Below are 17,618 nucleotides of genomic sequence, written 5' to 3' on the forward strand. Positions count from 1 at the left end.
ACCACTTTTCGGTCCAAACAATGAATTTATTTATATGTTTTGAGCTTTAACTTTGTTATTTTAACGCCCATTCGTAGAGTCAATTATTTCATCCTCAAACCAACAATTATTTTTTTTCCAAAGTCAAAAACTACAACAGACAAATAATAATAATGAGTAAGTAATTTCAACAAATATTTCTAAGAACAGCTTTTTATTATAAAATTCGATTATTCATATAATTTCACTAACTTGAAACATAGATATAATTAACAATTATCGAGCTTGAGTGATTATTGAGAAATGTTTGAAAGAAATACAACTTTTGAAAATTTTGGAAAGTCAATGCTCAGTGAGATAACATATATATATATTTATTTCATTAAGCTAATAAGATGTCTTAATCAAAGACAATAAATGAAAAATTTTGCATTTGCTCTAAATTGTTAAAAAAAGTTTCTGGTACTCCTAAACGCTTATTAACAGATCAAGACATTTTTGAGTTTTCAATCACATTTCATTTTGTTTTTTCTATTGGAGATACCGTCTGTCGCAATTGTCGATTGGAGTTGTACAAAGAAAAGGAAAATTGATTCTGTTGCGAGTGGATCGTGTTTTGTAGATGAATTGAAATCAGCTGTCAGTGAAATATTAGACAAGACAGAGTCCAGTTTGTCACAGATAACATTATCTCGATCAAGTTCGGATGATCCGTCTTCAAGAGCGAACATCACATCTACAGCCAAGAGTGCAGAGTATATTGAAGTACCAATCAAAAGAACTATTTCAACTCATAAGTGCTGTTGTCTTTGTCATAGTACTGATGATGTAACAATGATTCCTCAATACGCTCGAATGCAATCATTCATTAAACGGCGAGTTTACATTTCGGATGGAAATTGATGCTATTGGAGTCATTTAATAAATAAACATTTTTATGAAGTTTAAGAGTTTATTCTAATTGGACTACAATTTCATGTTCAGAAGTAACTAATATGATGAAAAACTTCACTGTTAAATGTGATTCTACATTACTAGACAAAATGGACAATTATCATGTGTCAGATGAGAAACTCCATCTCTTAACGAGCTTGAAATGGGAAAACGTAATTGAGTTGCAGAATTTGCTATCAACAATGAGAGACACTGACGCTCGAATAACTCAAAATCGATAATTGTTAATTATATTAAGGTTTCAGGTTAGTAAAAATATATAAATAATCGAATTTCACAATAAAACGTTGTTCCTAGATATATTCGTTAAAATTACTTACAGATTATTAATATTTATCTTTTGTCATTTTTGACTTTGGCAAAAAAAAAATTCTCAATGTTTTGAGTATGAAATAATTAATTCTATGAATAGGCGTTAAAATAACAAAGTTAAAGCTCAAAACATATAAATAAATTCAATATTTGGGCCGAAAAGTGGTTTTTATTTTTTTCTACTATAGCGTACCTTTTTTAAAAATTTTGAAATACCGCAGTGTTGTAGGTAAATGGATAAGGTTTGAAAAAATAATAGTTTCATAACTGTGCCAAAATTGTATCATGGTCAAAATTGGAAATTACAAACAAAACAATTTTTTTGAAGGATCTTATCAAGCTGTACAGTTTTTAATGTTTTTCTAGAAGCTATTATCAGTCCACAAGGCATGTTAAAAATTTGAATCAATTGGTTCAGTCAATCCTGAGAAGAAAGATTTTTTCTGTTTTTACCTGTTTTGATTATTTTCAATAACCAATTGAGTTAAGGATCTGAAAATTTCAGGATCTTATTATTTTATTGGTACCTACGAATCCTTCTGAGTGTCATTTGAATATCTTTGGAGGGCAGATTCACCATACTTATACCCCTAGGGCTTTTCTTACCTCTAAATTGGTAGACTTACCTTACGAAGAACTTCCTCAGATTCACCTGAAAAACATCAACCATCAATTATTATTACATGATATCTCGTAACCGTGAATTGCTGTTGAAATACTCAGCATTAAATATTCGGGATGTTTTCATGATTATACTACATACGTTTTTTTCATTAATGAACAATTATCTTTGAAGAACGTTGTTTTCGGATAGTGTAAAGTACAACAGCATTATAGTAAATTTGACTTGTAACCGCAGAGAAAATGTACCGAGAATCGCCGAAAGTACGTTGTCCACAATCATTGCAAACCTTAGTTGAAATTTTTTTAAGTGGCTAGTATACCTATCAAAATCACATGCAAATTACGTATCAATATGTTGTGGAAGCAATGTCGCATGATCCTAAATTCTTAACTATGAATAAATTCCTAATATGATATATTTCTAGTTTCTAATTGTTCTAGATTTATTGATACGCGCATATAATGATCGCTTTGTGAAGATCACACAACCGAAATTGATATGTCGTGTATGTCACGGTGTCATGTCCCGAAGATCTTCGCTAGCAAGGTCTGGCCAAATAGTTTTGCATCCATCATACACATGAATTCAACAGACGAAAATTAAGTGTATTCCGAATGAGTAGATTTGGAAGGTTTTGATAAGTTTCTTACCTTTTGTTCTCTGATCAACGTCTTTGAGTAGTGTTGGTTTTGTGTGTTTCAATTTTTTGTGTGTGAGTGGTATTGTGTCTTCAGGAATCTCAGTTACTGTTGTAACCGGCTCTTTACCTTCTTCTTCGATAGTTGTTTCTTCAGTAATTTGTTTTTTATTGCCTTGTGTTACTTTACGACGTTTTTTAGTGATTTTTTTGGGCTGCCCTCCTTCAGTTACTATTTCACTTACTCTAACTTCTTCGTGAATTTCTTCAGTGACGGCTGGTTTCTCTCCCTCAGGGAACTTGTTTGAAAGAGGTGTTGTTTCGTCAACGAGCACTTCTTCAACTGCCCTGACCGTAGTGATCGGCTCTCGGCCTTCTTCTTCGACTGTTCTTTCTTCAGTGATTATCGGCCTTTCTTTTCCACGTTTCTTTATGATCTTCTTCAATATAATCTTTTTTGGTTTCTCGTGAGGGGAGTCTTCAGTGTACTTCGTTGTAATGATATCAACTGATTCCGTAACATCCTCATCTCGAGGAGCAAAATCGAGAGGTTTGTCATCGAGCATTTCTGAATCTTTGGGCTCATCAGATTTTTTCCAGGGCTTGAGTTTCACCGACTCTACCTCTTCTTCGGGTTTTTCACCCTGTCGACTCTTGAGTTTTATATCAGGTATCGCTTCAGATTCCTCTTTTTTGGGAGTTCCGGGGACGATCAGAATGGATTCGTTATCTTGCTCTGGCTTTTTTGGAGCACGCTTAGATTTCCTCTTATTCGGTATCTTGGGCTGCGATCCCTCTTTTTCCGGACTTGAAAGGGGTTCCTTGTCTTCCAACTCAGGTTCATTAAACTCAATATCGTAAGGTTCGAAAGGAGAGAGTGCCGGCTGATCACGATCTTTGGTATCTTTCGTCTTTTTATCTGGTTTAACGTTCGTTTTAGGTACCAATTGCGATTCTTCCGGCTGAATGGGTGTTTTCTTGTCAACTTTCTTTAGAGATATTTTGTCTTCCTCAATTTCTTTTCTAGGAGGTACCTTACCTTTCCCAATTTTGAGCTTGTCAGGCTTATCTTCTTCTGCAACGTTTGGTTTAGGCTTGCGCTCATAGACAGATTTGTCTTCAATTTTCTCCAAGGGAACTTTTTTAAGTTGGTCGAATTCCAAGTCCAGCTTTTCTAATTCCGTCAACTCTTTATCATCTGGTTTTCTTTTCTTGTGTTTTATCTTCTTAAGCTTCAAGGCATCTTCAACATTACGTGATAGAATACCATTTTGAATGTAATTGGGTTCGATAGTTGCGATCAAGGGATACTGTAGACTTGGAGGCCACTCGTGATCTATGATGCGACTACGTAATAAAACTGTCGGAAGTTTGACCTTCTGTTTTTCATCTCTTGATTTTTTAGTAGTAGGCGTCTTTTTCAGCTTGACTTGGGCAAATAAGGGTATTTCTGGTGCAATGACTTTCGGCCTGAGCGGCTTTTGTTCAGTGATTTCAATCTTCATCAACTGCGGTTTTAGATTTGCTTTGAGCAACTCCATATCTATGATCTTATCAGCTGGTATGTTGGCTGACTTTTTGACTTTCTTTTTCGTAGTCGGTTTCTGCTTGCCTTTGGGTTCATCAATTGAGAGAGGTTGAGTGGCCTCGTCAACCGTATCTTCAGGTAGTTCGACACTAACGACGACTGGTTTTTTGCCTTCTTCTTCAACAGTCGTTTCATTTAAGATTCGTTTATGACCATCTCGCATTATCTTACTACGCTTTTTGATAACTTTCTTGGGGCGACCTTGCTCAGTCACTGTTTCAGTTACCTTAATTTCTTCATGAATTTCTTCAATGACCTTCGGTGTATCTTGTTCAGAAGTTGGTTCGAGAAGATGCGTCGATGGTCCGTCGTCGGGGGCTTCATCAATTGCGGTAACGATGGTATTTGGTTCCTTGCCTTCTTCTTCGACAGTCAATTCTTCTGTAACTTGTGGCTTACCTTTGCCTCGTTTCCGAACAATCTTCTTCTTGGTTATCTTTTTCAGTGGTTTGTCGGGTGAATCTTCAATGTACTGTGTCGTTATAGTATCAACAGATTCTGTAACGTCATCATCCCGAGGAATAAATACAAGAGGTTCGTCATCAGATGTTTCCGCTTTTTCAGGCACGTTAGCTTTTTCCCAGGGCTTAAGATTGATCACCTCAGGCTCTTCTTCAGGCTTTGCACCCTGTCGGCTTTTAAGTACGATGTCAGTATTTTCTTCAGGTTCCCTTTTCATCGGAGTCCCGGAAATAATTGGAATGGTCTCGGCATCTTGGTGCGGTTTCTTTGAAGCAGGTTTGGATTTCTTTTTTACTGAGAGCTTGGGTTTAGATTCATCTGTTTCAAGACTTGAAACAGGTTCTCTTTCTTCCATTTCAGGCTTGCTAGATTCGACGTCATAAGGTTCGAAAGAAGAGACTTCCGGCTGATCACGATCTTTGGTATCTTTCAAGTTTTTAACTGGTTTGTCTTTCTTTTTAGGTACGAATTGTGACTCTTCCGGCTGGATGAGTGCTTCTTTATCAACATTCTTCAAAGATATCTTTTCATCCGCAATTTCTTCTCTGGAAGGTACCTTACCTTTCCCAATTTTGAGTTTGCCAGGCTCACTTTTTTCTGCGGACTTTGATTTGGATTTGCGCTGGTAGACAGATTTATCTTCAATTTTTTCCAAAGGAACTTTTTTGAGTTCGTTGAATTCCAAGTCCAGCTTTTCCAATTCCGTCAATTCTTTATCAGATGGTTTTCTCTTCTTGTGTTTTATCCTTTTGAGTTTAAACGCATCTTCGACATTACGTGAAAGAATACCATTTTGTATGTAATTCGGTTCAATCTGTGTGATTACTGGATACTGTACAGTTGGAGGCCATTCGTGTGCCGTGATACGGCTACGCAACAAAACTCGTGGCATGTTAGTTTTACCACTTTTATCTTGCGGTTTCCTCGGGATGAGTACTTTTTTCAGTTTGACCTGAGCAAATAGAGGTGCTTGTTGTAGACTTATTTTGGGCTTCACCGACGTTTGCTCTATCACTTCAATGTTGATGGGTTGTAGTTTCTTTGATGCTGTCTTGGGAACTTTCTTCAACTGTGTACTAGATTCTACGGTGAAGGATGGATGATTAAGATCATGAATTTCATTTGCAGGTACCTCAACAACTGTAGTGACTGGTGCTTTTCCTTCTTCGTCAACGGTAACTTCCTCTGTGACCTGTTGCTTCTTGCCCTTCCGCTTGATGATGCGTTTCTTGACAACCGTGCGAGGTTTACCTTCATGAGTTACTTCTTCCGTGACTGTGACTTGTTCGCAAGTTTCCTCACGTTCGACGGGCTCTGCTCGCTCTGCGGCAGGTAATTCCTCGGTCGTTTCGTCGAATGTCACTTCTTCCACCGGTTTTTCAGTTACGGTCGTGACTGGAGCTTTTCCATCTTCTTCGACAGTCACCTCCTCCGTGACCTGTTGCTTGTTGCCCTTTCGCTTGACAATGCGTTTTTTGACAACCTTGCGAGGTTTACCTTCATGAGTGACTTCTTCCGTTACGGTGACTTGTTCGCGAGTTTCCTCTCGTTCGACGGGCTCGGCTCGCTCTGCGGCAGGTAATTCCTCGGTCGTTTCGTCGAATGTCACTTCTTCCACCGGTTTTTCAGTTACGGTCGTGACTGGAGGTTTTCCATCTTCTTCGACAGTCACCTCCTCCGTGACCTGCTGCTTCTTGCCCTTTCGCTTGACAATGCGTTTTTTGACAACCTTGCGAGGTTTACCTTCATGAGTGACTTCTTCCGTTACGGTGACTTGTTCGCGAGTTTCCTCACGTTCGACAGGCTCTGCTCGCTCTGGAGCAGGTAATTCCTCTGTCGTTTCGTCAAAAGTAACATCTTCCACCGGTTTTTCGGTGATAGTCGTGACTGGAGCTTTTCCATCTTCTTCGACAGTCACCTCTTCCGTGACCTGCTGCTTCCTGCCCTTCCGCTTGACGATGCGTTTCTTCACAACCTTGCGAGGTTTACCTTCATGAGTGACTTCTTCCGTTACGGTGACTTGTTCGCGAGTTTCCTCACGTTCGACGGGCTCTGCTCGCTCTGGAGCAGGTAATTCCTCGGTCGTTTCGTCGAAAGTCACTTCTTCCACCGGTTTTTCAGTGACGGTCGTGACTGGAGCTTTTCCGTCTTCTTCGACAGTCACCTCCTCAGTGACCTGTTGCTTCTTGCCCTTTCGCTTGACAATGCGTTTCTTGACAACTTTACGAGGTTTGCCTTCATGAGTTACTTCTTCCGTTACGGTGACTTGTTCGCGAGTTTCCTCACGTTCGACGGGCTCTGCTCGCTCTGGAGCAGGTAATTCCTCGGTCGTTTCGTCGAATGTCACTTCTTCCACCGGTTTTTTAGTTACGGTCGTGACTGGAGCTTTTCCATCTTCTTCGACAGTCACCTCCTCCGTGACCTGCTGCTTTTTGCCCTTCCGCTTGATGATGCGTTTCTTGACAACTTTACGAGGTTTGCCTTCATGAGTTACTTCTTCCGTTACGGTGACTTGTTCGCGAGTTTCCTCACGTTCAACGGGCTCTGCTCGCTCTGGAGCAGGTAATTCTTCGGTCGTTTCGTCGAAAGTCACTTCTTCCACCGGTTTTTCAGTGACGGTCGTGACTGGAGCTTTTCCGTCTTCTTCGACAGTCACCTCCTCAGTGACCTGTTGCTTCTTGCCCTTTCGCTTGACAATGCGTTTCTTGACAACTTTACGAGGTTTGCCTTCATGAGTTACTTCTTCCGTTACGGTGACTTGTTCGCGAGTTTCCTCACGTTCGACGGGCTCTGCTCGCTCTGGAGCAGGTAATTCCTCGGTCGTTTCGTCGAAAGTCACTTCTTCCACCGGTTTTTCGGTGACGGTCGTGACTGGAGCTTTTCCATCTTCTTCGACAGTCACCTCCTCAGTGACCTGCTGCCTCCTGCCCTTCCGCTTGACAATGCGTTTCTTGACAACCTTGCGAGGTTTACCTTCATGAGTGACTTCTTCCGTTACGGTAACTTGTTCGCGAGTTTCCTCACGTTCGATGGGCTCTGCTCGGTCGGGAGCAGGTAATTCCTCGGTCCTTTCGTCGAAAGTCACTTCTTCCACTGGTTTTTCGGTGACGGTCGTGACTGGAGCTTTTCCATCTTCTTCGACAGTCACCTCCTCCGTGACCTGCTGCTTTTTGCCCTTCCGCTTGATGATGCGTTTCTTGACAACTTTACGAGGTTTGCCTTCATGAGTTACTTCCTCCGTTACGGTGACTTGTTCGCGAGTTTCCTCACGTTCGACGGGCTCTGCTCGCTCTGGAGCAGGTAATTCCTCGGTCGTTTCGTCGAAAGTCACTTCTTCCACCGGTTTTTCAGAGACGGTCGTGACTGGAGCTTTTCCGTCTTCTTCGACAGTCACCTCCTCAGTGACCTGTTGCTTCTTGCCCTTTCGCTTGACAATGCGTTTCTTGACAACTTTACGAGGTTTGCCTTCATGAGTTACTTCTTCCGTTACGGTGACTTGTTCGCGAGTTTCCTCACGTTCAACGGGCTCTGCTCGCTCTGGAGCAGGTAATTCTTCGGTCGTTTCGTCGAAAGTCACTTCTTCCACCGGTTTTTCAGTGACGGTCGTGACTGGAGCTTTTCCGTCTTCTTCGACAGTCACCTCCTCAGTGACCTGTTGCTTCTTGCCCTTTCGCTTGACAATGCGTTTCTTGACAACTTTACGAGGTTTGCCTTCATGAGTTACTTCTTCCGTTACGGTGACTTGTTCGCGAGTTTCCTCACGTTCGACGGGCTCTGCTCGCTCTGGAGCAGGTAATTCCTCGGTCGTTTCGTCGAAAGTCACTTCTTCCACCGGTTTTTCGGTGACGGTCGTGACTGGAGCTTTTCCATCTTCTTCGACAGTCACCTCCTCAGTGACCTGCTGCCTCCTGCCCTTCCGCTTGACAATGCGTTTCTTGACAACCTTGCGAGGTTTACCTTCATGAGTGACTTCTTCCGTTACGGTAACTTGTTCGCGAGTTTCTTCACGTTCGACGGGCTCTGCTCGCTCTGGAGCAGGTAATTCCTCGGTCGTTTCGTCGAAAGTCACTTCTTCCACCGGTTTTTCGGTGACGGTCGTGACTGGAGCTTTTCCATCTTCTTCGACAGTCACCTCCTCAGTGACCTGCTGCTTCCTGCCCTTCCGCTTGACAATGCGTTTCTTGACAACCTTGCGAGGTTTACCTTCATGAGTGACTTCTTCCGTTACGGTAACTTGTTCGCGAGTTTCCTCACGTTCGATGGGCTCTGCTCGGTCTAGAGCAGGTAATTCCTCGGTCGTTTCGTCGAAAGTCACTTCTTCCACTGGTTTTTCGGTGACGGTCGTGACTGGAGCTTTTCCATCTTCTTCGACGGTCACCTCCTCAGTGACCTGTTGCTTCTTGCCCTTTCGCTTGACAATGCGTTTCTTGACAACTTTACGAGGTTTGCCTTCATGAGTTACTTCTTCCGTTACGGTGACTTGTTCGCGAGTTTCCTCACGTTCGACGGGCTCTGCTCGCTCTGGAGCAGGTAATTCCTCGGTCGTTTCGTCGAAAGTCACTTCTTCCACCGGTTTTTCAGAGACGGTCGTGACTGGAGCTTTTCCGTCTTCTTCGACAGTCACCTCCTCAGTGACCTGTTGCTTCTTGCCCTTTCGCTTGACAATGCGTTTCTTGACAACTTTTCGAGGTTTGCCTTCATGAGTTACTTCTTCCGTTACGGTGACTTGTTCGCGAGTTTCCTCACGTTCGACGGGCTCTGCTTGCTCTGGAGCAGGTAATTCCTCGGACGTTTCGTCGAAAGTCACTTCTTCCACCGGTTTTTCGGTGACGGTCGTGACTGGAGCTTTTCCATCTTCTTCGACGGTCACCTCCTCCGTGACCTGCTGCTTTTTGCCCTTCCGCTTGATGATTCGTTTCTTGACAACTTTACGAGGTTTGCCTTCATGAGTTACTTCTTCCGTTACGGTGACTTGTTCGCGAGTTTCCTCACGTTCGACGGGCTCTGCTCGCTCTGGAGCAGGTAATTCCTCGGTCGTTTCGTCGAAAGTCACTTCTTCCACCGGTTTTTCAGTGACGGTCGTGACTGGAGCTTTTCCGTCTTCTTCGACAGTCACCTCCTCAGTGACCTGTTGCTTCTTGCCCTTTCGCTTGACAATGCGTTTCTTGACAACCTTGCGAGGTTTACCTTCATGAGTGACTTCTTCCGTTACGGTAACTTGTTCGCGAGTTTCCTCACGTTCGATGGGCTCTGCTCGGTCTGGAGCAGGTAATTCCTCGGTCGTTTCGTCGAAATTCACTTCTTCCACTGGTTTTTCGGTGACGGTCGTGACTGGAGCTTTTCCATCTTCTTCGACAGTCACCTCCTCCGTGACCTGCTGCTTTTTGCCCTTCCGCTTGATGATGCGTTTCTTGACAACTTTACGAGGTTTGCCTTCATGAGTTACTTCTTCCGTTACGGTGACTTGTTCGCGAGTTTCCTCACGTTCGACGGGCTCTGCTCGCTCTGGAGCAGGTAATTCCTCGGTCGTTTCGTCGAAAGTCACTTCTTCCACCGGTTTTTCAGTGACGGTCGTGACTGGAGCTTTTCCGTCTTCTTCGACAGTCACCTCCTCAGTGACCTGTTGCTTCTTGCCCTTTCGCTTGACAATGCGTTTCTTGACAACTTTTCGAGGTTTGCCTTCATGAGTTACTTCTTCCGTTACGGTGACTTGTTCGCGAGTTTCCTCACGTTCGACGGGCTCTGCTTGCTCTGGAGCAGGTAATTCCTCGGTCGTTTCGTCGAAAGTCACTTCTTCCACCGGTTTTTCGGTGACGGTCGTGACTGGAGCTTTTCCATATTCTTCGACAGTCACCTCCTCAGTGACCTGCTGCTTCCTGCCCTTCCGCTTGACAATGCGTTTCTTGACAACCTTGCGAGGTTTACCTTCATGAGTGACTTCTTCCGTTACGGTAACTTGTTCGCGAGTTTCCTTACGTTCGATGGGCTCTGCTCGGTCTGGAGCAGGTAATTCCTCGGTCGTTTCGTCGAAAGTCACTTCTTCCACTGGTTTTTCGGTGACGGTCGTGACTGAAGCTTTTCCATCTTCTTCGACAGTCACCTCCTCAGTGACCTGTTGCTTCTTGCCCTTTCGCTTGACAATGCGTTTCTTGACAACTTTACGAGGTTTGCCTTCATGAGTTACTTCTTCCGTTACGGTGACTTGTTCGCGAGTTTCCTCACGTTCGACGGGCTCTGCTCGCTCTGGAGCAGGTAATTCCTCGGTCGTTTCGTCGAAAGTCACTTCTTCCACCGGTTTTTCAGAGACGGTCGTGACTGGAGCTTTTCCGTCTTCTTCGACAGTCACCTCCTCCGTGACCTGCTGCTTTTTGCCCTTCCGCTTGATGATGCGTTTCTTGACAACTTTACGAGGTTTGCCTTCATGAGTTACTTCTTCCGTTACGGTGACTTGTTCGCGAGTTTCCTCACGTTCGACGGGCTCTGCTCGCTCTGGAGCAGGTAATTCCTCGGTCGTTTCGTCGAAAGTCACTTCTTCCACCGGTTTTTCAGTGACGGTCGTAACTGGAGCTTTTCCGTCTTCTTCGACAGTCACCTCCTCAGTGACCTGTTGCTTCTTGCCCTTTCGCTTGACAATGCGTTTCTTGACAACCTTGCGAGGTTTACCTTCATGAGTGACTTCTTCCGTCACGGTAACTTGTTCGCGAGTTTCCTCACGTTCGATGGGCTCTGCTCGGTCTGGAGCAGGTAATTCCTCGGTCGTTTCGTCGAAAGTCACTTCTTCCACTGGTTTTTCGGTGACGGTCGTGACTGGAGCTTTTCCATCTTCTTCGACAGTCACCTCCTCAGTGACCTGTTGCTTCTTGCCCTTTCGCTTGACAATGCGTTTCTTGACAACTTTTCGAGGTTTGCCTTCATGAGTTACTTCTTCCGTTACGGTGACTTGTTCGCGAGTTTCCTCACGTTCGACGGGCTCTGCTTGCTCTGGAGCAGGTAATTCCTCGGTCGTTTCGTCGAAAGTCACTTCTTCCACCGGTTTTTCGGTGACGGTCGTGACTGGAGCTTTTCCATATTCTTCGACAGTCACCTCCTCAGTGACCTGCTGCTTCCTGCCCTTCCGCTTGACAATGCGTTTCTTGACAACCTTGCGAGGTTTACCTTCATGAGTGACTTCTTCCGTTACGGTAACTTGTTCGCGAGTTTCCTCACGTTCGATGGGCTCTGCTCGGTCTGGAGCAGGTAATTCCTCGGTCGTTTCGTCGAAAGTCACTTCTTCCACTGGTTTTTCGGTGACGGTCGTGACTGGAGCTTTTCCATCCTCTTCGACAGTCACCTCCTCAGTGACCTGTTGCTTCTTGCCCTTTCGCTTGACAATGCGTTTCTTGACAACTTTACGAGGTTTGCCTTCATGAGTTACTTCTTCCGTTACGGTGACTTGTTCGCGAGTTTCCTCACGTTCGACGGGCTCTGCTCGCTCTGGAGCAGGTAATTCCTCGGTCGTTTCGTCGAAAGTCACTTCTTCCACCGGTTTTTCAGAGACGGTCGTGACTGGAGCTTTTCCGTCTTCTTCGACAGTCACCTCCTCAGTGACCTGTTGCTTCTTGCCCTTTTGCTTGACAATGCGTTTCTTGACAACTTTACGAGGTTTGCCTTCATGAGTTACTTCTTCCGTTACGGTGACTTGTTCGCGAGTTTCCTCACGTTCGACGGGCTCTGCTCGCTCTGGAGCAGGTAATTCCTCGGTCGTTTCGTCGAAAGTCACTTCTTCCACCGGTTTTTCAGTGACGGTCGTGACTGGAGCTTTTCCGTCTTCTTCGACAGTCACCTCCTCAGTGACCTGTTGCTTCTTGCCCTTTCGCTTGACAATGCGTTTCTTGACAACCTTGCGAGGTTTACCTTCATGAGTGACTTCTTCCGTCACGGTAACTTGTTCGCGAGTTTCCTCATGTTCGATGGGCTCTGCTCGGTCTAGAGCAGGTAATTCCTCGGTCGTTTCGTCGAAAGTCACTTCTTCCACTGGTTTTTCGGTGACGGTCGTGACTGGAGCTTTTCCATCTTCTTCGACAGTCACCTCCTCAGTGACCTGTTGCTTCTTGCCCTTTGGCTTGACAATGCGTTTCTTGACAATTTTTCGAGGTTTGCCTTCATGAGTTACTTCTTCCGTTACGGTGACTTGTTCGGGAGTTTCCTCACGTTCGACGGGCTCTGCTTGCTCTGGAGCAGGTAATTCCTCGGTCGTTTCGTCGAAAGTCACTTCTTCCACCGGTTTTTCGGTGACGGTCGTGACTGGAGCTTTTCCATATTCTTCGACAGTCACCTCCTCAGTGACCTGCTGCTTCCTGCCCTTCCGCTTGACAATGCGTTTCTTGACAACCTTGCGAGGTTTACCTTCATGAGTGACTTCTTCCGTTACGGTAACTTGTTCGCGAGTTTCCTCACGTTCGATGGGCTCTGCTCGGTCTGGAGCAGGTAATTCCTCGGTCGTTTCGTCGAAAGTCACTTCTTCCACTGGTTTTTCGGTGACGGTCGTGACTGGAGCTTTTCCATCTTCTTCGACAGTCACCTCCTCAGTGACCTGTTGCTTCTTGCCCTTTCGCTTGACAATGCGTTTCTTGACAACTTTACGAGGTTTGCCTTCATGAGTTACTTCTTCCGTTACGGTGACTTGTTCGCGAGTTTCCTCACGTTCGACGGGCTCTGCTCGCTCTGGAGCAGGTAATTCCTCGGTCGTTTCGTCGAAAGTCACTTCTTCCACCGGTTTTTCAGAGACGGTCGTGACTGGAGCTTTTCCGTCTTCTTCGACAGTCACCTCCTCAGTGACCTGTTGCTTCTTGCCCTTTCGCTTGACAATGCGTTTCTTGACAACTTTACGAGGTTTGCCTTCATGAGTTACTTCTTCCGTTACGGTGACTTGTTCGCGAGTTTCCTCACGTTCGACGGGCTCTGCTCGCTCTGGAGCAGGTAATTCCTCGGTTGTTTCGTCGAAAGTCACTTCTTCCACCGGTTTTTCGGTGACGGTCGTGACTGGAGCTTTTCCATCTTCTTCGACGGTCACCTCCTCCGTGACCTGCTGCTTTTTGCCCTTTCGCTTGATGATTCGTTTCTTGACAACTTTACGAGGTTTGCCTTCATGAGTTACTTCTTCCGTTACGGTGACTTGTTCGCGTGTTTCCTCACGTTCGACGGGCTCTGCTCGCTCTGGAGCAGGTAATTCCTCGGTCGTTTCGTCGAAAGTCACTTCTTCCACCGGTTTTTCAGTGACGGTCGTGACTGGAGCTTTTCCGTCTTCTTCGACAGTCACCTCCTCAGTGACCTGTTGCTTCTTGCCCTTTCGCTTGACAATGCGTTTCTTGACAACCTTGCGAGGTTTACCTTCATGAGTGACTTCTTCCGTCACGGTAACTTGTTCGCGAGTTTCCTCATGTTCGATGGGCTCTGCTCGGTCTAGAGCAGGTAATTCCTCGGTCGTTTCGTCGAAAGTCACTTCTTCCACTGGTTTTTCGGTGACGGTCGTGACTGGAGCTTTTCCATCTTCTTCGACAGTCACCTCCTCAGTGACCTGTTGCTTCTTGCCCTTTCGCTTGACAATGCGTTTCTTGACAACTTTTCGAGGTTTGCCTTCATGAGTTACTTCTTCCGTTACGGTGACTTGTTCGCGAGTTTCCTCACGTTCGACGGGCTCTGCTTGCTCTGGAGCAGGTAATTCCTCGGTCGTTTCGTCGAAAGTCACTTCTTCCACCGGTTTTTCGGTGACGGTCGTGACTGGAGCTTTTCCATATTCTTCGACAGTCACCTCCTCAGTGACCTGCTGCTTCCTGCCCTTCCGCTTGACAATGCGTTTCTTGACAACCTTGCGAGGTTTACCTTCATGAGTGACTTCTTCCGTTACGGTAACTTGTTCGCGAGTTTCCTCACGTTCGATGGGCTCTGCTCGGTCTGGAGCAGGTAATTCCTCGGTCGTTTCGTCGAAAGTCACTTCTTCCACTGGTTTTTCGGTGACGGTCGTGACAGGAGCTTTTCCATCTTCTTCGACGGTCACCTCCTCCGTGACCTGCTGCTTTTTGCCCTTCCGCTTGATGATTCGTTTCTTGACAACTTTACGAGGTTTGCCTTCATGAGTTACTTCTTCCGTTACGGTGACTTGTTCGCGAGTTTCCTCACGTTCGACGGGCTCTGCTCGCTCTGGAGCAGGTAATTCCTCGGTCGTTTCGTCGAAAGTCACTTCTTCCACCGGTTTTTCAGTGACGGTCGTGACTGGAGCTTTTCCGTCTTCTTCGACAGTCACCTCCTCAGTGACCTGCTGCTTTTTGCCCTTCCGCTTGATGATGCGTTTCTTGATAACTTTACGAGGTTTGCCTTCATGAGTCACTTCTTCCGTTACGGTGACTTGTTTGCGAGTTTCCTCACGTTCGACGGGCTCTGCTCGCTCTGGAGCAGGTATCTCCTCCGTCGTCTCGTCGATAATCACTTCTTCCACCGGTTCATCAGTAATGGTCGTGACTGGAGCTTTTCCATCTTCTTCAACAGTCACCTCCTCAGTGACCTGCTGCTTTCTGCCCTTCCGCTTGACAATGCGTTTCTTGACAACCTTACGAGGTTTGCCTTCATGAGTTACTTCTTCCGTTACGGTGACTTGTTCGCAAGTTTCCTCACGTTCGACGGGCTCTGCTCGCTCTGGAGCAGGTAATTCCTCGGTCGTTTCGTCGAAAGTCACTTCTTCCACCGGTTTTTCGGTGACGGTCGTGACTGGAGCTTTTCCGTCTTCTTCGACAGTCACCTCCTCAGTGACCTGCTGCTTCCTGCCCTTCCGCTTTACAATGCGTTTCTTGACAACCTTGCGAGGTTTACCGTCATGAGTGACTTCTTCCGTTACGGTGACTTGTTCGCGAGTTTCCTCACGTTCGATGGGCTCTGCTCGGTCTGGAGCAGGTAATTCCTCGGTCGTTTCGTCGAATGTCACTTCTTCCACCGGTTTCTCAGTTACGGTCGTGACTGGAGCTTTTCCATCTTCTTCGACAGTCACCTCCTCCGTGACCTGCTGCTTTTTGCCCTTCCGCTTGATGATGCGTTTCTTGATAACTTTACGAGGTTTGCCTTCATGAGTTACTTCTTCCGTTACGGTGACTTGTTCGCGAGTTTCCTCACGTTCGACGGGCTCTGCTCGCTCTGGAGCAGATATCTCCTCCGTCGTCTCGTCGATAATCACCTCTTCCACTGGTTTATCAGTAATGGTCGTGACTGGAGCTTTTCCGTCTTCTTCGACAGTCACCCCTTCAGTGACCTGCTGCTTCCCGCCCTTCCGCTTGACAATGCGTTTCTTGACAACCTTGCGAGGTTTACCTTCATGAGTGACGTCTTCCGTTACGGTGACTTGTTCGCGAGTTTCCTCACGTTTGACGGGCTCTGCTCGCTCTGGAGCAGGTAATTCCTCGGTGGTTTCGTCGAATGTCACTTCTTCCACCGGTTTTTCGGTGACGGTCGTGACTGGAGCTTTTCCATATTCTTCGACAGTCACCTCCTCAGTGACCTGCTGCTTCCTGCCCTTCCGCTTGACAATGCGTTTCTTGACAACCTTGCGAGGTTTACCATCATGAGTGACTTCTTCCGTTACGGTAACTTGTTCGCGAGTTTCCTCACGTTCGATGGGCTCTGCTCGGTCTGGAGCAGGTAATTCCTCGGTCCTTTCGTCGAAAGTCACTTCTTCCACTGGTTTTTCGGTGACGGTCGTGACTGGAGCTTTTCCATCTTCTTCGACAGTCACCTCCTCCGTGACCTGCTGCTTTTTGCCCTTTCGCTTGATGATGCGTTTCTTGACAACTTTACGAGGTTTGCCTTCATGAGTTACTTCTTCCGTTACGGTGACTTGTTCGCGAGTTTCCACACGTTCGACGGGCTCTGCTCGCTCTGGAGCAGGTAATTCCTCGGTCGTTTCGTCGAATGTCACTTCTTCCACCGGTTTTTCAGTTACGGTCGTGACTGGAGCTTTTCCATCTTCTTCAACAGTCACCTCCTCAGTGACCTGCTGCTTTCTGCCCTTCCGCTTGACAATGCGTTTCTCGACAACCTTACGAGGTTTGCCTTCATGAGTTACTTCTTCCGTTACGGTGACTTGTTCGCGAGTTTCCTCACGTTCGACGGGCTCTGCTCGCTCTGGAGCAGGTAATTCCTCCGTCGTCTCGTCGATAATCACTTCTTCCACCGGTTTTTCAACATCAAAGATGTCTCTGGCCTCCTCCACCTTCGTCGGCCTGATCTCCTCGATGTCTCCAGTATCGGATACTTCTTCAATAGACATAAATTGTTTTCTAGGTATTGTCGGTAATTCCGACTTTATGTTTTCTATCTCCTCTTCGATTACTACAATATTGTCATCTTCCTTTGTAGATGGTTTTCTTCTACGGATCGTGGTCCTTTTTGTCTTTACCGCTGCTGTTGCCTCCTCATCATCTCCACGTGTGAATTTAGTTGTGTATTCTTCAGTCACCTCTGTGTCAGATTCACTATTCATTTGTGTTGTTATCTTCGGGGTTTCGTGTGTTAAAGTGTGTTGTGTGTATGTTGTTTGGTGGTGTAGCGCTCGTGCTTCTGTTGTTTCTGAAATTTTACAGAATAAGTGTTGTGTGAGTATTGGTACACGTGTTGTTGTAGCTAGTAGCTGCTGAGGTTTGACTTCCGTCTCGCGTGATAGTTGAAGAGCACAGGGTTAACAGTTTTCATTCAATCATACAGCTAAACGTCGACTCCAATAACCGCACCAAGTATTTTCTACCTTCCTAGATACTTTCATCCGTGTTGTTCCTTTCGAGTTACAACCCAGTGCTCTCAACTCCACATTAGTGTGTACTGTTTGTGTTGTGTGTCGATTTGTATGTGTACTCGTTTGTGTGTGTGTGTGTGTGTGTGTGTGTGTGTGTGTGTGTGTGTGTGTGTGTGTGTGTGTGTGTGTGTATGTATCCTGTTCCTCAGGACCAACGTTCCTGTGTAACGCGTGTTATACCTGGTGTGTCACCTACCTTGATTCACTGCTCACTCTCCCACGCAACCTAGTATCCGAATACTATCTT

General features: G+C 45.8%; 1 protein-coding gene across 1 annotated transcript in view; it reads right to left on the reverse strand.

The window, feature by feature from the left end:
• The window catches only part of LOC124299107 (titin-like), a 65,671-nt gene that overhangs the window by 20,690 nt on the left and 27,363 nt on the right, over window positions 1-17,618 (reverse strand). Inside the window, exons 17-20 of the mRNA XM_046752057.1 lie at window positions 16,253-17,148; window positions 14,594-15,760; window positions 2,521-14,347; window positions 1,872-1,897 (exon numbers count right to left, since the gene is read on the reverse strand). Of these exons, the coding sequence (XP_046608013.1) occupies window positions 1,872-1,897; window positions 2,521-14,347; window positions 14,594-15,760; window positions 16,253-17,148 (13,916 nt within the window). The remainder of the gene's footprint in view (window positions 1-1,871; window positions 1,898-2,520; window positions 14,348-14,593; window positions 15,761-16,252; window positions 17,149-17,618) is intronic.

This window comes from Neodiprion virginianus, chromosome 2, assembly GCF_021901495.1.
Source record: "Neodiprion virginianus isolate iyNeoVirg1 chromosome 2, iyNeoVirg1.1, whole genome shotgun sequence".
Classification (NCBI taxonomy): Eukaryota; Metazoa; Arthropoda; class Insecta; order Hymenoptera; family Diprionidae; genus Neodiprion; species Neodiprion virginianus.